This window comes from Calliphora vicina, chromosome 5, assembly GCF_958450345.1.
Source record: "Calliphora vicina chromosome 5, idCalVici1.1, whole genome shotgun sequence".
In the NCBI taxonomy this organism is placed as follows: domain Eukaryota; kingdom Metazoa; phylum Arthropoda; class Insecta; order Diptera; family Calliphoridae; genus Calliphora; species Calliphora vicina.
Genome location: NC_088784.1, coordinates 53116533 through 53138169, shown reverse-complemented (window position 1 = coordinate 53138169; position 21637 = coordinate 53116533). Strand labels below are relative to the sequence as shown.

The window sequence follows — 21637 nt, the reverse complement described above, 5'->3', positions numbered from 1 at the left end:
TAGCAATTTTTTATAATTATTTTTTTAACATTATAAAAATTACAAAATTTTACCACTGTTTTTACTAAAAATTTTATAATTATCCTAACGTAAAAAAATATTGGACAAAATGTTATACAATAATTGCCAATGATCAATAAGAATATAAAAACAGCAGATGTGGACAATTGGATATCTTTTTGAGCAAAATCAGTGCTGTTGAAAATCACATTGCATGGCGTTGCATTTTTTATGCTCGCTACTGTATATGAGTAGGTGATATGCAAAACTCGTTCGTTACAAAAATTCAAAAAAATTGAGACAACTATTGATTCTGGCAGTCCTTCTCAATGATGCAGTTTATTTAATTTTTTCAATTGTAGAGTTTTAATCAAGAATGGAGTAACATCTAAGAATTTAAAACATTCGACTAATTTGGTCCATATAATCAGCCGCTACATGTTTTTCGTGTTTTCCCAAAATTCGGTTTATATGTAACGAGCGAGTTTTGCATTTCACCTACTCATATAAACAATAAATTGTGTCATAAAATGTTTACCATGCTCCTATTGAACTATTGATAGTTCAGTCACTGTAATAGGATAATAATTATAACTACTGATCTATCCTGGAGAAGCAAGCTACAAGGAGTCAAGGCCTGAATGATAAGAATTAAGTGGTTTAATAATAGGTATATAGTGAATTAGGAAACTATTTTTTCTTATCTGTCGATTGAGGATTGCAACCGAACTTCAATTGCGTTGCCAGAGGGCAACTACAAATATCTGGTTGCTAATTTAGCAACAGGAAATGATAGCTGCCAGTTGCCATCTGTAATACCATTTTGGAAATGGAACTTTAGTTCTGTTGCCATCATTAATAGACCCATTATTTCCCTATACCCATTATTCTTCATAAACTACTATCAATCCCGTCTCTAACTTTCCAATAAACTAATCCAATGGAAGAAGGTTCTTTTGGTAAAATCCCTGTATTATATCAAATATGCAATATCCATTTAAAAACGGAGCTTTTTCTGTTTTGGGATATATGCAATAACTTGTATAATCCACTTACTTTCTTACACTCTCTTTAGTAATTATACAATACTCATAAGAATGAGCAGACATAAGAGAAGCACCAAGATGTGTTTCTCTTACAAATCAGAAATGGTGTAATAATGTATGCGGAAAAAATGCAACAGAACAAAAAGCTCAATTTTTTTTTCTAACGTTAAACCAAATATTATATAAAATCTTTATAAAATCCTAAATAAAAAAATATTGGGTACATTTTTTGTTGAAAAACTCAAAAATCGTTTGGGCGTGTCAGTTGGATGCTCTGACAATTAAGAAGACCTTTCTTTTCACAATGCGTACACATTTCCTAATAATTAGGTAAAATTGAGGATCAAATTCCAAAAAAGTCAAAATTTTCAATTTGCAGCAGATAATTGCAAAAAGAAAAAATTATCGAAAATGTTAAATATATTTTTATAGGTTCTTCTTTTGTTAACATTTTGAAATAATTAAAAGTCAGATTTTAAAATAGTTTTTTAAAGTATGTATTATGACAAAACATATATGTAGTAATTTGAAATAAGTCCTGAAAAACGTATAACAGAAGATTTTTTTCTTTGGTCAGCGTCAAAACTAGTTTTTGCTATTTTTTCCGCATACGGTTGCTTGTCTTTCTTCTTTGAAGGTTGCTTGAACAGTGTTCAGAAAATCAGAAATTTTGAGTGGAAATCCACATTTCTAAAGGTAGATGGAGAAATACACATAAAGCTAAAACTAAAAAAGAAATAAACCCAAAAATAGTCAGTAAATCACACATACGATTGTTGTTTGTGTTTTTATATACATAGTTTATTTTACAAATACATTCGCAATCACTTAGTAGAACAGAGTTTCTGCTCTATATGCATTTCTCTATGGTATTGCCATAATTTTACATATTACTAGAACCTCCAACAATGAAAGCCATACATATTTTTTTTTAGCTCCTAATATACCAAGATTTTGAACTTTCCTTTAATATCAGTTAGTGCGATTTGTATGAATTTTACAGAATTTTGTTGCATTGGAATTTTCCTTTGATTTTAAAAAATGCCTGAAATGGCAAGACATAATTAAAGATTTTATTTCTACATATATAAAATATTCAGTGATTTTGTAAAAATTCTACAAAGTTTATTCCTTTTTTTTTACATAATTTCACAATAAACATTTTATAATTCTCCCTAAAATTCCCTTTAATCATATTTTCAGCCCTAAATTTCCACCTAACAGTCTTTAGACGAGAGAAAAAATACTAGATAGAAACCTAAAACTTACCAAAACTAGTTAATGTAGACAATTTTTTCTTTTACTATTAAATACTAGTTGAAATTAGTATTTTTGTCAAATAGTTACCAATAGTCTCCTCAATAGGCGTGAAAATCCCGTTATCGTTATAATTTTTCATGGTTAGTTACCGAATAGAAAGAGGACGAGAGAAAAGAAAATGTTTATCCCATCCCTAATCTGTTTATCACATGACTACCGCATGTGCTACAATGGAACAACAGAATCACTTCAACATCAAAATACGAGTGTATGTATGGATGCGTATCTGTGTGTGGCTCTGCTAGTATGTATTTGATTTTAGAGCATGTTATTTGTAGTCACCTATAAAACTCATTGATATTAAAACAAAAAAGGAAAAGGAAAAAGGATCAACTTAGACCCAAACTGTACGCAGCATGATCGAATGCATTATGCTAACTGAAGATACTGTTCGTACAAACAAATTAAAGGCATTGTCGCATTATCATCTTATTTAGCTACTTTAAAACACACAGATACACACATACATTTGTACATATTTGTATGTAGCTAAGTAAGTAAAAAACAAAACACAAGTAGGGGTTCCTTGTATTATAATATTTGTTTATTAAGATTCTAGGAAATAATTAAATAAACGGCGCGGCGCACAAAATCTACAAGGACAACAACAGCATTAACCAGATTTATGGACTAGAGCAGATTAAATAAAAGAAAATAATGAATTTTCGAGTGGAAAAACACTTCGCTGCCATAATGACATTAAATGTGTTTTTCCTGGGCTCAAACACATGATCGGTTTACTGCGCAGCTCGCTTTCTCTTTCTTTGAATTTGAAAAGGTTGACTGTTTCACATATTGAATGAGTATGTAGTACTATTTGCATTTTACATATGGAGGATTTACGGACACTGGTCACAATAGAAAATATGAAAATCGTAAATACTCGTACATGTGCAATACTTCCATAATTTTAATGTCAGCAGACATATATTTATACCCTACACTCTAAAAAAATGCATGTAAATCTACTACTATAATGTATGTAAGTTTTCATGTAAAATTACACAATATGCGTAAATGTAAGCACAATATGTTTATCAAAATCAATTACATACTTTTTTCAGCAAAACTACAAACAAAACGTTGTATTTTCAATTTTTATAATATTTTATGTTTACACATTAATTTAAACTTTTAATATACAAATTGTCAACATTTTATTTATAAAAAAACACAAAAACCATTTGTTCTCAAAAAAAATATTTGAATTTACTTACAACATGTATTTTTACCATAATTATAGAAGGAGAAAAGTTTCCTACTATTAATGTAGGAAATTTACATTAAAATTTATTAGAGTGTACACTACCATAGTGGAAAGGATATTGTGTTTTTTTAAAGTATACCGATTCAGAATCACTTTCTAAGTCGATTAAACGATGTCCGTCCGTCCGCCCGTCCGTCTGGTTGGATGGCGGGCTGGCTGGCTGTCCATGTAAAGCTTGTGCGCAAAGTACAATTCGCAATTTTATTGATATTTCGAAAATCCCTTTTTTCTACGCAAGGACGAAACCTATTGAAACTGGCTGAATCGGTCCATTATTTCACCTAGCTCCCATAATGTCCTCCGGAAATAGGACATTATCAGTAAAAAATTTTAATTTATATTGGTATCTACTCAAATAATGTTTATATATACAGAATTTATGGCAACTAATTTTCTGATGATCGATGTATGTATAATTAGTCATAGCTCCCATATAAGGCTTGCTTCCGAAAATCATAAATCTCTTAAACATAATCGATCATAAATCTCTTAAAAATGTTAGTATCCACAAATTCAACAGAAATATATTTCATATAGACATATAAAACACTAGTAGGGTATTCATTCGAATAATGATCGTTCGATTAATCGAATAATTTATTTCGAATAATTATTCGAAGAATTTAATAATGCCCATTTTCGAATAACGAATAATTCGACCAATTTTATGTAGAATAATCGAATAAAACGAATAAATGTACATATGTATTTAAATTTATTAAATTGCTTAAAATTGTTCATAATTCCAAATTTAAAATAAGTAATAATGACTTACAAAAATTTTATTGTGTCTGAAATTCGACAAATAACTAAAGATAAAGGGATTCTTTCGATCACTGTAGATGAGTGTTCCGATAGCTCCTTCTGTAAATATATAAATATTATTGCAAGAAGTTACAATTCTAAAAACAAGTCTTTCAGAATGTTTAATTTAGGACTTGAACCAATGAAAATAAAGTGTACTGAATAAAATAACTGAGTGTTAACACTTTTCAAATTCAAAATATTATTGAAATCATTCGGTATTTCAAAAAATCGTTTCGAAAAAACATTTACGGCCGTATTCATAAACAAATTTTAAATTTAAACAGCGTTTTAAAATCAAATTTTGTATGGAAATTTTGCTTTAAAACATTGTTTAAATTTTAAAAAATTGTTTAAATTTTAAATTTTTTTTTTAAATTTTAAATTTAATGATAAACACAAAATATTGATAACTCACGTTTTTGTGCAAGAAAAACATGGAGTTCGTCTTATACATGATCCCAGCAAAAATTTTGTGAATTTTTGTAATGACAACTAGTTATTTCATGCACATTATTTTATTTACTAGAATAAGTACTTATTTTTATACAGGCTGGTAAGGAACGTTTGCATTTAGCACAGCTATCTAGTGTGTTTGACTGGAAAACGGGAGGTTAGTGGTTCGCCACCTGTCAAAGCCATTAATTTTTTTGTTCATATCATATTCATTTATATGTTGATGTTAAAACTATTGTTAACTTACAATAAAATAACTCGTACATGGAGCAGTGAGTTAGCAGCTTGACTATCAAACACAAGCAAATAATGTGACTGTTCGATTCCCACACAAGGCAATATTTTTTGTGTTTTTTTTTAGCTACATATTCTTGTTGTGAATTTACTACTTATTTCTCAACTGATTGTAAGTACATTTGTAAGCTTGACCCCTGAATTTTTTAAAAATCTCGAACAACGGTAAGTAGTGTTTCAGTCAAATAATAAGTAGTTATAGCTTTGCTCCAATTATACTTGCTGGCTTACTAGGTAAGTAAAGTTTTTGCTGGGATGTTTAATGTCGTTGGACATCTTTGTCTATCATGGTAGTAAACTTTTTGCGTATTTATTAATGCGTAAATCATGCACTGTCTGACTTCAAATTAGCCACGTTCGCTGACAATGATATCAAACTTTTGACATATTTGTGTAATTCCCTAAGACTACTTGATTAATCAAAGACACGGCAATATTGATAGAGCTTGAGGGTATAATACAATTTGTTATAAATCAAAAAGTTCTTATTCTTAATAGGTTTATATTGTAATTGAATTCATGATCATGTGCAACTAGCCCAAATTTTTTTTTCTCTTTCAATCAAGTATTAAGAAACCTACATTAAAACTTTATTCTTCACTTTTTTAAAAAAAGTTAAATTATTCGAATAATTCGATTAATTTTAAACGTGTGATCGAATTATTCGAACAAGTTAAAATCTCTTATTCGAATTATACGTTTTATTCGAACAAGAGACAAATCGAATAATTTGAATACCCTAAACACTACCTATTATAATTTCATGACGATCGGTCCATAATTAGTCATAGCTCCCATATAAGATCCACTTTTCAAAATCATTCACGAAAATAAGTTATTGACATTTTAAAAGAAAAATGTTTTGCTCATTTACTCAGTGTAGGGTATTATATGGTCGGGCGATGTCCGAACCGGGCACGGTCCCAACCACTAAATTCTAAATACTTTTTAATAGGTATTGCATTGATTTTTGAAAGTCAAAATTTTTATTACTTTTTTTTTATTTTTTATAGTAAAACAGCAGATATGTTATCGAAAATTTTAAAAATAGATTTGAGCCAGGTTGATATATTTATAAACAAAAATTATTTGCTTTTTTTAGATGAAAAAAAATAATAAAAAAAAATAATAAAAAAAAATAATAAAAAAAATGTACGTTTTGTGGGCGAACTTACCATTTTTTTAAATAACTTTCAATGGTATATTCAACAATGCTAGGGCCATTTTGATATTTGCAAAAAATGTAAAAAAGTTATAGCCCTAGTGAACAGTCATAGATATTAACATTTATTCACTCGTATTGTAGTCTTTCTTATAGGGTGCAAATGAAGCGCAACTGTGACTATGTATTGCGAATTGAGAATTTTCAATTTAAACACAACCAACCACATTGCATTGGTCTAAAAAAAACACAGCCACCAAACAGAGTGCCAAATCAATACCGAAAATTCTAAAGCTTAAAACATTAATAAAAAAACATTAACAACATTTATTGTTCATTGTTTCGGTTTGTGAGAATTTCTAAGAAATCTTTGATGTGTAGCGAACATAAAATGAAATGAAACCTGCCATCGCCATCATCAGATACAAATACAATTTACCATTACTATTTAGTACATAGTTTATATATTGATTTCCACGTCCGTACATACATACATATGTATTTATTTTTGTTATTACTTATATAAGTATATATTTAATACATATGTATGTCGTTTTTATTGTTGACTGGTATCAATGTCATTGCATTTCTTGCAGATTCCTTTGAAATCAGGTTGAAGGGTTCTCAACCTGATCATTAAACTCAAACATAAAGATGCTATACATAATTGAGAATTTGTATTAATATGCATTGCATATTATTTAAATTAATTTTGTCGGAACAACCATACGTGTTATATATGTATGTTGATGTTGTGATTGTGGGAAAGTTCGCATTTTCGCAAGTGGAAAAAACGGTGACATGAATTACTTTTGATCACTTGATTCTAGTTTAAGTTTTCTTCAATATTACTTAAGGCATCATTTTAAATATCAAGCTCTTCCCTGTACTTCTTTTTGACAAAATAGGAAGTACATATGAATTTCTATCTTCAACAAGCTTAAACTTAAACCCACCTGCCCTCAACCCTTTTCCAGTAAAGTTTTTCATTAACCTCCTCGGTCCTGGCGTGCAGCATACTGGACATTTGTCAAACGTCTGCAGACCTGATTTTTAATTTTTAAATAATTTTGTGATCAGTTTTCATGAGCACTTAACCATTTCAATTCATTTATTTTTAAGTTGTGAAGTATAAAAGCTAAGAAATATATGATAATTTTATTGTTAACAATTCAATAATCGCGGTACATGTTCATTAAATTTATTGTTAGGCCCTTATTTGAGAATTTTTTTTACATGTCCAGCCCACTGCACATTTGGAACCTATTACGAAAAAAATGCCAAGTAAATTTACAGAGCAACAGATTGTTGGAATGCGATATTGAAGATATTGCTGATGATGAAGAAAATTAGGTGGAACAAAACTGTTGGACTTTTGAAGAGGAAATAGCGGAAGAATTAATGGAAAGAGTCACAAATTTTTATTTTCATCCAGAAAATAAAAATTTCTAAATAAACAAGTTTTTATACCCTTCACCTTCTTGGTAATTTCCACAATATAATTTTCCGACCCTATAAAGTATATATATTCTGGATCCTTATAGATAGCGGAGTCGATCAAGCCATGTCCGTCTGATTGAAATCAATTTTCTGAAGACCCTAGTTATCGTCGGGATCCAAGTCTTCAATAATTCTGTCATGCTTCCGAGAAGTTTCCTATTTAAAATCAGCAAAATCGGTCCACAAATGTCTGAGATATGAGGAAAAACCAGGACAACCTCGATTTTTACCTATATCTGGATTACTAAGTCATTAATATAGACAATATGGATATCTAATGATATTTCAAAGACCTTTGCAATGACGTATATAAGACCATAGTAGGTTGGACCTACAATGGGTCAAAATCAAAAAACATATTTTTTTAACACGATTTTTTTCACCAAAAAAAAAAATTAAAAAACCAAAAAATTATTTAAATTTTAAAAAAAAAAATTTTAAAATATAAATTCCAAAAAAAATTCTGTTTACCTGAAAATATTTAAAACTTGTATTTTGAAGTATAATTTGGTGAAGGGTATATAAGATTCGGCACAGCCGAATATAGCTCTCTTACTTGTTTTATTTCATTTGGTTACGAATGACCATTCGTCCTTTATGTCCTCGAACAAATTTTTTATTCTATTGTTTCATCCAGAAGCATAAAAAATACCTTGAAGACTTCTGACGCTTGGTTTTTCCTTGGGACTGAGGAGGTTAAACTCTATACCAATTTGTAAATTACATTTTTAAATATAATATTTAAATGTAATGACACTAGTACGAATAAATATTGGATAATTTTTTTTTTTTTTTTAATTTTGTGAAAGAAAAAATCTGAATAATATAAACTAAACTAATTATAATAAATCAATTCTGTCGTCAATTCTTGTTTCATGTGAATATGTATATACATACATATACATACTATGTATACATATTTACAGATGTATAAATGTCTGTACATACTATGTACTTGAAAGTTTGTATGCACATTGATATTGATTTGTTGCCGTTGAATTTTGTTTGTTCTTTAATTATTTATTTAATTTGAAAATGTACGGACAAACTTATACATACAGGAATATCATGTGTGTGACTGTGTCTGTGGTTGTATATAAATGGTTTTAATGGCAATTTTTAATTGAAATTTTATCAAGCATTCAGTCGCTCATTCGTAAATTACAAAAATTTACACGAATGTTTTACACAAATACACATGTACTCACGACGATATCATAGTCGACATACACACATCCACTCATTTTACACTCATACATGTGTAAAAGTTCAAATAAACATAAATGCATGTACCGCTATATTTACATACGATTTGCCATTAAATACATATGTATGCATGTATATGAATATTAGACCGGACCTTCAAAAATAGATTTATTTGGATGGGTCTTATTTTGTTTCTACTTTGAGGCCAATCGGATACCGATAACCAATGCCGGAAGTTTATTGAACAATGCACTATGTGTCCAAAAGCCAAAATTGGGGCAAAAATTATTTCCAAGGGAGCTAGCATCATAAAACTTTGTGTAGAGACCCCTGTTGCTAAAATAAGAATTTTAATAAAATTGGCCATAGCCCCCTCCCCCTCTAATCTGTTTTCAAAATGCGTAAGTTGAACGTTAGTTTTAGCTTTTAATCAGTTTTAGCTTTTAAACAGAAAAAGAGATTTTTTAAAATAGACTTTCAAAAATGCTCTTTCTTTAACAAATTTTAATTTTCTTCACACTCTAATTTGATCGTGAAGCAGCAAAATGTTGTTTCTTATGTTAGTGAAAAATCATACTGAAAAAGTTTTCCAAAACACTACAGTAAATATAAATCAATTAAATAATTAATAAGATATCCTAATTTTTGTGATAACATGTTTTTAATTTTGTTAAATAGCTGACAGTATTTAGCTTTAGTTGGAGAGCATACTGATCTTAGACTACCGTAACTCAGCCATTTAAAACGGATTTTTACAAATCTTTTTCAGATTGAAAGATATACAGCCCAATTATGAAAAAAAAATCCCCGGGAATTTTTTCCCTTTTCTCATTTTTCCTATTCAAATTCTATGTTAAAAAAACGAAAAGGGAAAAAACTCCCGGGGAATTTTCAAATAAATAATTTTAGAATTAAAGTAACATATCGTCCCCTCAATAAAACAATAGCGTATAAGCATATACACCATTATTTTTTTATTGCATAATAAGAATCTACATAACTGATTCTATATGTGGTCCACAAAGTGTGTCAAAAGATCAATTGAAATATTACTTTTGTTCTAGATGTCTACTGACGCAGAAATTTTAAACTCAATTATTTCGAAATGGCAAAAAAATTATACACTATTGTCTTATTAAGGCGACGATATTTATGATGTGTTGAATTTGTAACTTTAAGAATATCGTTATTTTACTAAAACGAAGTGATCGAGAAAAACTATATGTACATTCTAGAAAGATAATTTTCTCTAGAAATAAGATTTAAGAAATAATGTTTAAGAAATAAAAAATACATTTTTTTACCCGATATAACAAATTTCAGTTTAAAAGCACAGATTCTCGTTATTCGATTCAAATTTAGCTGCATTAAGTTTTAGTTAATAAAGAACAAAACAAAACTCATCTAAAGCAAATCTATTTTTTAAGAGCAGGTCTAATGTACATGTACACAATGTATCACAAACTGTGGGTTAAATTACATAAAATAATTATTTTCATTAGGAGAAAAAAACAAAGCAAACCTGCTGGAATTGTGCAGGTAGCGACTGTGTATGCGAAAACGCATTTATCATTTGCCACCGTGCCACGAAACGAACAGAAATATTAACCAACAACAACAGCAGTATCAGCCAAACACCACAATCTCTGAAATGTCATAGAACTTAAAAATAATATTTAAAAGAATGAATACTGTTTTTAACGAATTAATTATTTGAGAAGTGCATATAGATGCAGAAAGGGCTCTTTTATTTTGGGTCTAAAACATGCGTTTTTTATGGACAAACTTTATTTTTGTATTTTTAACGCTTCTCAAATTATGTCTATTTTACTTTCGACTTACAAAGGCACAGTTCTGTTTGTTTAAAGTCTATCCGAATTCTAAATGTATTTCTAGAAAACATTTTTCATTACTGGTTACTCATAAAGAACAATTTACATATTTACTACCGTTCTATAGTTGAAACTTTTTCTATTTTTTTTTTTTACATATTTTATCCTACATGAACGTAAAAAATATATGCTTGTTAGATTTATTGGTGAAAAAACACATTTTTTTATAATTTTTAAAACAAAAATTACGTTTTTTTGTGACAACGTAATCAAATATTCGATTTTTTCAGCAAAAAAACATTGCTTGAATCAACGTCTTTATTTCCCGATGTATTTTGGTGTTACAAAAACATGATCAGAGATACTATGTTTCAAATTAAGGCGACACTAGAATTACCACTAGTATCACCAACTGTGCCACAGCACTGTTTATCTTGAGATATTTGCCAATTAAATTTGTTATTAACAAAATGTCATTAATCTGAACTGTAGAAGTGATTCTCTGACAGATCTGCATAGAATTCAATTCATTGCAGAATTCAATACGTAACATGACACCTACAGGTACAACAACGAAAAATTCAAATATACAACAAACTACAACATATATACACTCATATTCACAAGTATAAAATAATAAAATAAATAGTTAAACAAATGAATACAAGAAAATTTAAAAACTAAAACATTCGTAATACAATTGAATAAATGTATAAATTTCCGTGTGTCTGCGGCTGGAGTGTAGTTTTTTTTAATTTTTTTTAACAAGAATACATACATTAAACTGGAAAATGACATTAAATTGTAATTACTTTTGTTGTGTATTACGAGTAGTTTTTGTTTATTGATAAAAATATAATTTAGCTTAATGAGTTTTGCTTTTTATACCCTACACCACCATAGTGGGGAGGGTATTATGCGTTTGTGCAGATGTTTGTAACGCCCAAAAATATTGGTCTAACACCCACCTTAAAGTATACCGATCGACTTAGAATCACTTTCTGAGTCGATTAAACGATGTCCGTCCGTCCGTCCGTCCGTCCGTCTGGTTGGCTGGCTGGCTGGCTGGCTGGCTGGCTGGCTGGCTGGCTGGCTGTCCATGTAAACCTTGTGCGCAGAGTACAGGTCGCAATTTTGAAGATATTTCGATCAAATTTGGTACATATTACTTTTTCGGCCCAAGGACCAAGCCTATTGAAACTGGCTGAAATCGGTCCATTATTTCACCTAGCCCCCATACAAATGTCCCCTCGAAATTGGACTTTATCGGTCATAAATGTTTAATTTATCTATGTATCTACACAAATTTCGCTCCAAATAAGTTTTATATATACAAAATTCATGTCACCAAATTTTGTTACGATCGGTCCATAATTAGTCATAGCTCCCATATAGACCCGCTTCCGAAAATCACTTTAACGTGCATAAATCACTTAAAAATGTTCGTATACACACAAAATTCAGCATAAATAACTTTCATATAGACATAAATCACACGACCTAATTTTATGGTGATCGGTCCATAATTGATCATAGCTCCCATATAAGGCCCCTTCGAAAAATCACTCAAAAATATAAATTATTGATATTTTAAAAGAAAAATATTTTTACTCATTTACTTGGTGTAGGGTATTATATGGTCGGGCTTGACCGACCATACTTTCTTACTTGTTTTTATTACGCGCTGTGAAAACGTTTTCAAATCAATTTCAATAATAGAGTACATATACGAATAATTATTATTTTTAACTGTAAATAGTTATCAACACCATTACGTTCCATATTTATTATTGGATGAAACGTATGATGGGTAACATAAAATAAGGAAATATTTAAAAATATAAATAAATTAAACTTTACTGTTAGAAGATAACATTTACAATATATATGTAAAGTAGGTTTTTATAACCTTAAATCAAATTATTTGTAAATCATTACTCACTCAAGACCATATCAATGTTATGGAAAACATTTTTGTAGAATATATTAACCCTCTAAATCCTCAAGGCATGTGTCTTTTTTGTTCTTCTTTTAAAAAAGAGCAAAAAACACCATGCTGGACATTCTATGGTAATGAAGTGGAATTACCTAGAGCCAAAGAAATGTAATTAATGAATACTTCCTATGATTTTTAGTTAAATTTGAACTATTTTTTTTTTCATGCAAAATTTTTGGGGTACTTTAAAATAAAATCTTAATAAATGTTCTCTCTTGTTGTGTTAGTTAGTTTTATTCTGACTTTCTGGTTTTTGTATTCAGGGACTTATAGTAAAATTTCACGGATAATATTTTTGCGGAACATTTTAACCCCTTAAATCCCTGTTTTAATGGTGTTTTTTGCTCTTTTTTAAAATAAAGGCAAAAAAGATCCATGCCTTGAGGATTTACAGGGTTAACATATTTTTCAAAAATATTCTCAGTAACATTTTACATAAATTTGCTGAACTCATTTTATACCTAAAATGTTAGGATCACATGGTTTCTTATGCCGATTAACAACAAGAATGTGCCAGAGTTGGGAAACTTTAACCCCCCTCAAATGAAATGCAGATGTAAACTTTCAAAACGCCGATACACGTGTCTTTTTCTTTGTCTCCTCTATCAATGTAAAATAGCATTTGTCCTCCTTACTTATTTCACTCATAAGCACGTTATGTTTGTAAATTTATTAATTTAATTAAGTTTATTAATTTAAAATACCATTAGAAGACAAAAATTTAATTGTCCAATAATTTTACGCCTTACGGCCATTATTTCAACTTGTCTTCAAGTTCGTAATAGTAAAAGTTAACTTTAAGTAATAGAAAAAGGTACCCTTAAAGTTAACTTTTACTATTTCGAACTTAAAGGCAAGTTGTAATAAGGGCCCTTAGAAAATTAAGTGGTCAAGTACTGCCATTGATTTTATAAATAACACGAGGCAACAAAATCTAAACTACTTTAGAGGCTTTTTAAACTACTACACAATTTTGATGTATTGTGGTTCCAATAGTACAAATATGGTCCAAATTCTATAGAGAAGTTTTTTTTAATTTTTTTTTTTTTTCTAAAATTGCGAATTTTTGTAGATGTTTCTCCACATAATTTATGATAACTCAAAAAGGGTTAGTCCGATATTACCGAAATAAACTCTGAAAGTTCAAATTTAAAGGTTAATCTGTTTATATATTGCGTTTTAATCGGTAGTTCAGTAGTTTCGGAGTTATAATAACAAATTTAAGCAAAAAATATGTAAATTTTTTCGTGAAAATAGAAAAATTTGTTGGTTTAAAAAACTCATGAAAAATAGAAAACGGCAGAACTTGTTCAGGTTTATTACTTTATCACAATTCCACATATAATGGCAACAAAATGAGACATCGATCAAAAAAATCGATTGACTGACAAAACAATGGAAACTTTTCCAAATATTCCATATGTAGCCCAAAATTTAAAATATTTTTTTTAAATAAATTTTTTTTTTTAGTATTTTACTTGTATAGTTTTATTTATATAAATTAACTGAAAAACAAACAACATAATTAATTAATTTTAAAGCTGGTTTAAAACAAAAAAGTATCTGTGACAAATATTCAATAAATAAATCAGCAGTTTCAAAAATTATAAAGATATTTCGTGAGACCGGTTATGTAAAAACTCAACATTTAGGTGGAAGACCTCGTAAGACTACTCCTAGACAAGATAATTTAATACCGAGAGAGTTCAAGAAATTCCCAAAAATAACTCCTCGAGAGGTTGTTAATAGCTTAAAATTAGAAATAAGTACCCGAACAGTTAGTCGCAGAGCAAATGAGGCTGGACTTGGTGCTCGTCTACAATTTGCCAGGGATCATTTAAACTGGTCGATACAGAAATGGAATACTGTCCTCTTTTCCGACGAATCTAAATACAATTTAAGAGGCAGTGATGGGAGAACATTTGTAAGACGACAAAAGGGAAAAAGATTACATCCAAAGTACACAAATAAGACTGTAAAGTTTGGCGGTGGCAATATTATGGTATGTGGATGTTTTTCAGGGCAAGGTATGGTCCCAATTCATATTATAAAAGATACCATGACAGGTATAGGATACAGAACCATATTAAACGATGTTATGTATCCATACGCTGAAGAAAATATGCAACTAGTTTGGAGATTCCAACACGACAACGACCCGTAACCGAGTGGTTACAATCCAACGAGGTACTTGTTTTGAAGTGGCCTGCCCAATCGCCAGATCTCAATCCCATAGAAAATCTATGGGAAATTGTAGATCGTAAAATAAGGACCCAAAATTACACCAGGAAGGAAGATTTATCGGAGGCGGTTATAAGGGAATGGCAAAATATTTCAAAGGAGACCATTGACTCTTTAATTGGTTCAATGCATCGTCGATGTGTAGCAGTTATAAAAAATAAGGGATACCCAACAAAATATTGAGTTATTGCAAAGTTTAGACCATATTTGTTAAAATAATACCTAAGTTTCCATTGTTTTGTCAATGCCGTAATAAAGAAATCTTTTAATTTTGTTTTCTCATTTTTAGAATTTAATTAATTATGTCCTTTGTTTTTTGTTAAATTAAGTTAATAAAAGTATACAAATAAAATACTATAAAAATGTTAAAATTTTTTAAAAAAATTCAGATTTAATGCCACTAATGAAATATTTGGAAAAGTTTCCATTGTTTTATTAACCACTGTATATATTGCGATTTAATCGGTTCAGTAGTTTCGGAGTTATAACAACAAATTGAAGCAAAAAATATATTTTTTACGTGAAAATAGCTAATTTTTTTGTTTTAAAAAATCATGAAAAAACGAAAACGGCAGAAATTGTTCAGGTTTATTGCTTTATCACAAACCCACATATATTAGAAACAATGAGATATCGATCAGAAAAATCGATTGATTATTTTCGAATTTATCACAATTAAGTGAATTCACTAATTTTCAGAAAATTGTATGTGCTTACAAGCGTGTTCTTTGAGTGTAAATTTTGCATGTGTTTTGTTATTGTAACAATAATTTTAACAAAACCAAAACAGCTATAACGATCTATCATATACTATATACTTTATGGGGTCACAAATGAAAAATGTAGAAATTACAAACGGAATGAAAAACTATATACCCTTTAAATCATGGTGAAGGTATAAAACTAGTGTTCAAAATAAAACAGGTCTAATATTCTCTTACCCATATAACCAATAGAAACTTAACTGGAAGTTAATCTTAATTGCAAAAATGCTTAATCACAAATTTAACAAAAATATTGTTTTGGATTAAATTAATAATAATATGAATTTTTTAAGAAAATATTAAGGTCTGTGGACAATACTAACTCCAGGTTAGGTTGTTTTTGTTAATGGGGGTTAGTTAGAAACTTCGATAGATGACAAATAACGCAAAAACCCGATCCGGTTAAAGAAATACCTGGTACATTATCAAAATGTACTAATGGATTAGAAGTCGATTAGAAAGAAACATTTATTATCTATGTATTTGCTATATTATGTGGTTAATGAACTTTTAATTAAAATTGTCTGCATATTTTCGCACAAATTCTTAATATAATCTAAGTATTCATTACTAGAGGTCATAACATGTTTCTTTTTTATTTAATAGGTTAAGTTCCTAATTAAATAAAATAAACAAAAATGTGCCCTGGAGACTGATGATACTTTTGTATAAATATACTTAGTATGTGTTTTTCAAATACAAATTATAAAGAAAATACACGAAATGGCGGGGCAAAAACATATCACAACTGGTTAAAATAAAAACAATACAAAATTGAATTTTGACAATTCATTTATCATATTTTCATTCATAATTTAGTCAATCGGAGTGAGATGGATGGACGAATGAATGAATGAATAAATAGATGAATACATACATACATATATGGCATCGTTTAGTAATATTTTTAATGAATGAAACTCATGGTATCCACAACTACCAAACGAAATAAGCGACCATCTAAACGTTTTATAAATAATAATTAATCGATCATTAATTCGATCGTTTTAATGAATGAAACCAACCAAAAAACCAACAAGGAATAATGCTAAAGTTCAATGTACTGCAAATGATTTTAGCACAAATATTTAAATACATTTTAAAATCCCTTAAAACATACATTTGTTACAATCATTAAACATAGTTTTTATATTTTTTTAATTTGAATTTTATAAAACACTCAATCGTGTTAAAACAAGAAGAAACAAAAGTCATAGAAAAATAAAATACTGCGGAAATATTAAGTAACGACTAAGTTACTAAGTAAGTATGGACTTTATTTCTTTAATACATATGGTGCTGCTATAATACATTTTCATACATTAATTTCTCGTGCACTTATGAGTGACCGACCGACCGACCGATAGGCCGATCAGCCAAGATGCACTTCAGCCACTCGAACGCGTTTTAGATTTAATGAATTAAAGTCACTTTATAGAAAATTACCCAACATTATTCATGGTAATAACTTTGATTTGTTGGACAGACAAACCGACAATCCAGCCAAGCAACCAGGCATACATAGTTCAACACGTAAGAATTCTCACAACAGATCTTTAAAGGAACGTATTATTTTATTATGTAAATATTAAGTGAATGATTTGAGTTGTACATTCTCTTTACAATCAAACCTAGAAGAATAAATCCTTCAATGGACTGTAGGTAGTTTATTTTGAACAACGTCAAAAAAAAGTGTGAGCGATTTTAAGCCAAAAAGCACGTTTTTAATTTTATTTGTGATTTCCTTAAGAAGATGTGGCGCATAAAAAAACACAACACAACACAAACATAAAATAAAATAACAACAAACTAAATTTGTAAACGTCATGTTAACCCAGCATGTGACATACTTTGTTGGCATTTATAGCAAATGCGATCCAAAATAAGAAATCTTGGTTCCGCTGCAAACAAATAAAACTGAGAAAAAAATCAAATATTTCCACTACAATACCATAAAGAGTTTTGTTGTCATATCGTTCAATCGATCGTTTTAGTATTGATCATTGATCGTTTTACTCTCAAAATTCGCGTGTCGTCTACTTACATTTTACTTACACTCGTCGAATGCGAGTAAGTCATTTAAATTCGACGAAACTTTATCAGAGTAAACAATTTTATAATGAAATATAGTAGTAATGCAATTAAGATAATATAATTGGTAGAATGGCAATAAATTGAATCAGTTCCGAACTAAAGGTACGTTCATGTTAATTCAGAAGTTATTCTAAAAAAACCGTTTTCAGTGATGTTCTTCCACTTATCGAACTGTAGCGAAGATAGTTTTTGTCCGACTTTAAATTTTTCAACTGGTTTGGAAAGAAAACTAATTACGGTTTAAAATGACGTGCTTTTTTGATACATTTGTAAGTTATAAGTAAGTTTTTTGTTAAGAATGTCTAAAAGAAAAACAAAATTTATCAACTTTTTTGATTTTAGTCGCTTTTCATTGCTTATTCTGATATGAAAGCTTATAAAAATTTATACCAATGTATAAAGAAAAATTAGTTCTTAACAAAAAAAGGTTCTAATTATTCAAATCGAATGAACATTGTAAAAGTTATTCAACTTTTCATAAACACCTTTTTAGTATTTTCTCCCCCAGCGCATATAAATAAAAAAAAACAAAGAACTATTAAAAAAAATATTTGTACAATCTTTAATTTACAAGGTAAATTGTTTCGAACTTTCTTCGAAAAAGATCAATATAACTTTTGCAAATATGAACCGATTTTAACAATTAATGTCTCATTTTTGTCTATATAATTGTCTTTAAAACACTGTGCAAAACGAAATAGGTTTTCATAGAAAAAAATTGTTGAATTTTAAAACTTACGAAAAATTAAAAGCGAAACTTTTTATAAAAACTTACACAATTTTTTGGAATATATATTTTATGCATACGTTTTATGAAAGCTTAATTCTTTGCGTATCCATAGTTGTTTACAATTTTGAAATCTGTGTTAAAGTGTGTGAGTTAGAGGTACTAAAGTACTACAACTTACCCTAAAATAGTTTTTTCAAAATAACTCAAAATTTTGAGGGTGTTTAAAAATCATTGAAAACGGTTTTAGTATGTCCTCATCTAGGTCTACAACCACCATAAGGTCGCTTTTTAAGTTCTGACAAAAAATTTTATTTTGTAGCAGAGTATAATTAATTGGAAAAAAGTCACCAGGAAATGATTTTAAAATCTAGCTGTGTTTAAAAACACACCACCCAATGTGGCAATAATTGTTCTAGTTTCAATACAATCTTGAAACCAGAAATTTTTCCGACAAAATGGATAAATTCGCAAGGTAAATATTTAGCCGTTCTATTCGTACCAATTAGTTTACTTCATTGTCTGTCGAAGCTATTCGAAAAATAAATAAAATTGTACCACTTTTAAACGAGAAAAGTAAAAGAGTCTTTCTCTGGTTAATCCAGCATTGACTATAAAGCAATGTTAGCTACCGATTCGAAACGGTTACCGAAATAACGCTACTTTGCTGTTATTTCGGTAACGGTAGCTTAGCGGTAACGGTATTTTGGTTAATTTCTGTAGCTTAGCGGTAACGGTAATGTCTGTCTAACTTAAATGATTAATAAAGTTCACAAAAATTCAAAATAAGCTAACATATACATATTTGTTAACATTTTACATTATAAATTCATTTGGCATTATTTCAATAAAATCAGAAATTTGTAATTTAATAATTTAAAATTATTTACAGAATAGCGGTAACGCTATTTAGAGGTAAAGGTATTTGAACGGTTACGCGAATTGCAGTTATTTCGGTAATGTTAGTAAGTTATTTCGCGCAGATCCAAACGCGATCAGGTGTTCTTCCAGCTGATTTACCAACCTGTTAAGATGAGGCTCATTTGTTAATCAAGGTTATTGCTGGGGAGCAACCAGCTTTAATTTAGTCATAGGATTTGAATACATTTTGTTCAGCATAAGGAAATAATGCAGATTCAATAAATAAAACGTTAAAAAATACTTTACACAGAGCCTCGACTAAATTTATCAGTATCTAAAGAGTGATCCACTGCAGAACGATATTATTTTAAACAATACACAATTGAAAACCCTAATCCGGCATATTTTCGATCGAATGAACAATGATTTAATTATTGCTCACTTAAATCTAGGGAGTTTTCGCCTGATATTCGTTTTTATGTATATATAAGTTTGTCATTCCGTTTGTAATTTCCACAATATAATTTTCTGACCCTATAAAGTATATATATTCTGTCTGTCTGTTGAAATCAATTTTCAGAGGACCCCAGATATCTTCGGGATCCAAATCTTCGATAATTGGGACATGCTTTCGAGAAGTTTCCTATTTAAAATCAGCAAAATCGGTCCATTAATGGTTGAGATATGAGGAAAAAAACAGGACAACCTCGATTTTTTACCTATTTTTGACCTATATCTGGATTACTAAGTCATTAATATAGACAATATGGAAATCTAATAATAGATATTTCAAAGACCTTTGCAACGACGTATATAAGACCATTGTCAGTTGGACCTTCAATGGGTCAAAATCGGAAGAAAAAATACTTGAAAAAAACAAAAAAAAAAAAAATTTTAATTAACAATTCAAAAAAAAGAATAATTTAAAAAAAAATGAAAAAAAAAACTTTTTTTTAAATAAATAAAATATTTAAAATTTGTATTTTGAAGTATAATTTGGTGAAGGGTATATAAGATTCGGCACAGCCGAATATAGCTCTCTTACTTGTTTATTTTAGTTGCGTTCTATTCGATCATTTCGTGTTTTACAAATTTATTTTCACGAGTGTCGATTATTCGACGTGTGTATGTATGTAAGTAGGTTCACTACGACGACCATTCATTTAATAGTGAATGACTCTATTAGGTGCGATTGTGTCCCACTACCATTTGAATGTGGCTGGTGTTTGTGGTGCCACGTATAATGACTTTGATCGAAAGTGAGTGAGCTACGACAATAGTACAAGAGTCGTAAAAGAAATGAAGACGAAATAAATGTTGGTCATAATATTTTTACTTGTTACAACAAATGTTGCAAATTAATATCGCCTATTTTATTTATGTATAACAAACAACACTATGGTTGCATACACCACATTTATTGCGTTGCACATTTATGCTTATTTTTTTTGTAGTCACATGATGACCATTCCGATGATGAAATGCGTGACTGTGATTCAGTAGAAGGGGATCACATCTCTAGAGTAGGATCGCGCTTAAACACATCCATGACAAGTAACGGAGCGGGAACTGTCGGTGATATGAGTGGTCCTGATCATCCCAATGATATGGCCATGAGGTTAGTATATTGTAATAGATCTATTTACAGTTTCATTTAAGTTTTTATTAGCATTCTTGGTACATTTATGCATATCTTTTATATTGTATGATTAATTTAAAACAAATTTTTTTATTATTTAATACAGTCATCATCATCAATTTCCTTCAAACCACCCACTGAATGCCTTGGGTAGTTTCATGGGAATCGGTAGTTTGCACGGTATTCCAAATTTACAGCACAATGATGTGTTGGAGAAACTTAAAATGCAAGTACGTGATATGAAAGTGGGCCTAATGGTAAGTGTAAATGGTTCATTTGCTAATGTACTTAAATAGTGTTTGTATGTACAGCTCAATAGCTTTTAACTTTTTTTAGATTATTTAAATTTCAACGAGGTTATTATATATATTTTTTCTTTTTTAATTTTTATTATCTTGTGCTTTATTTTTTCAAAATTGCAATACCAC

General features: G+C 29.4%; 1 protein-coding gene across 1 annotated transcript in view; it reads left to right on the top strand.

Moving 5' to 3' along the window:
• The window catches only part of retn (retained), a 104729-nt gene that overhangs the window by 24436 nt on the left and 58656 nt on the right, over nucleotides 1-21637 (top strand). Inside the window, exons 2-3 of the mRNA XM_065513357.1 lie at nucleotides 21025-21188; nucleotides 21316-21466. Coding sequence (XP_065369429.1) covers nucleotides 21025-21188; nucleotides 21316-21466 — 315 coding nt within the window. The remainder of the gene's footprint in view (nucleotides 1-21024; nucleotides 21189-21315; nucleotides 21467-21637) is intronic.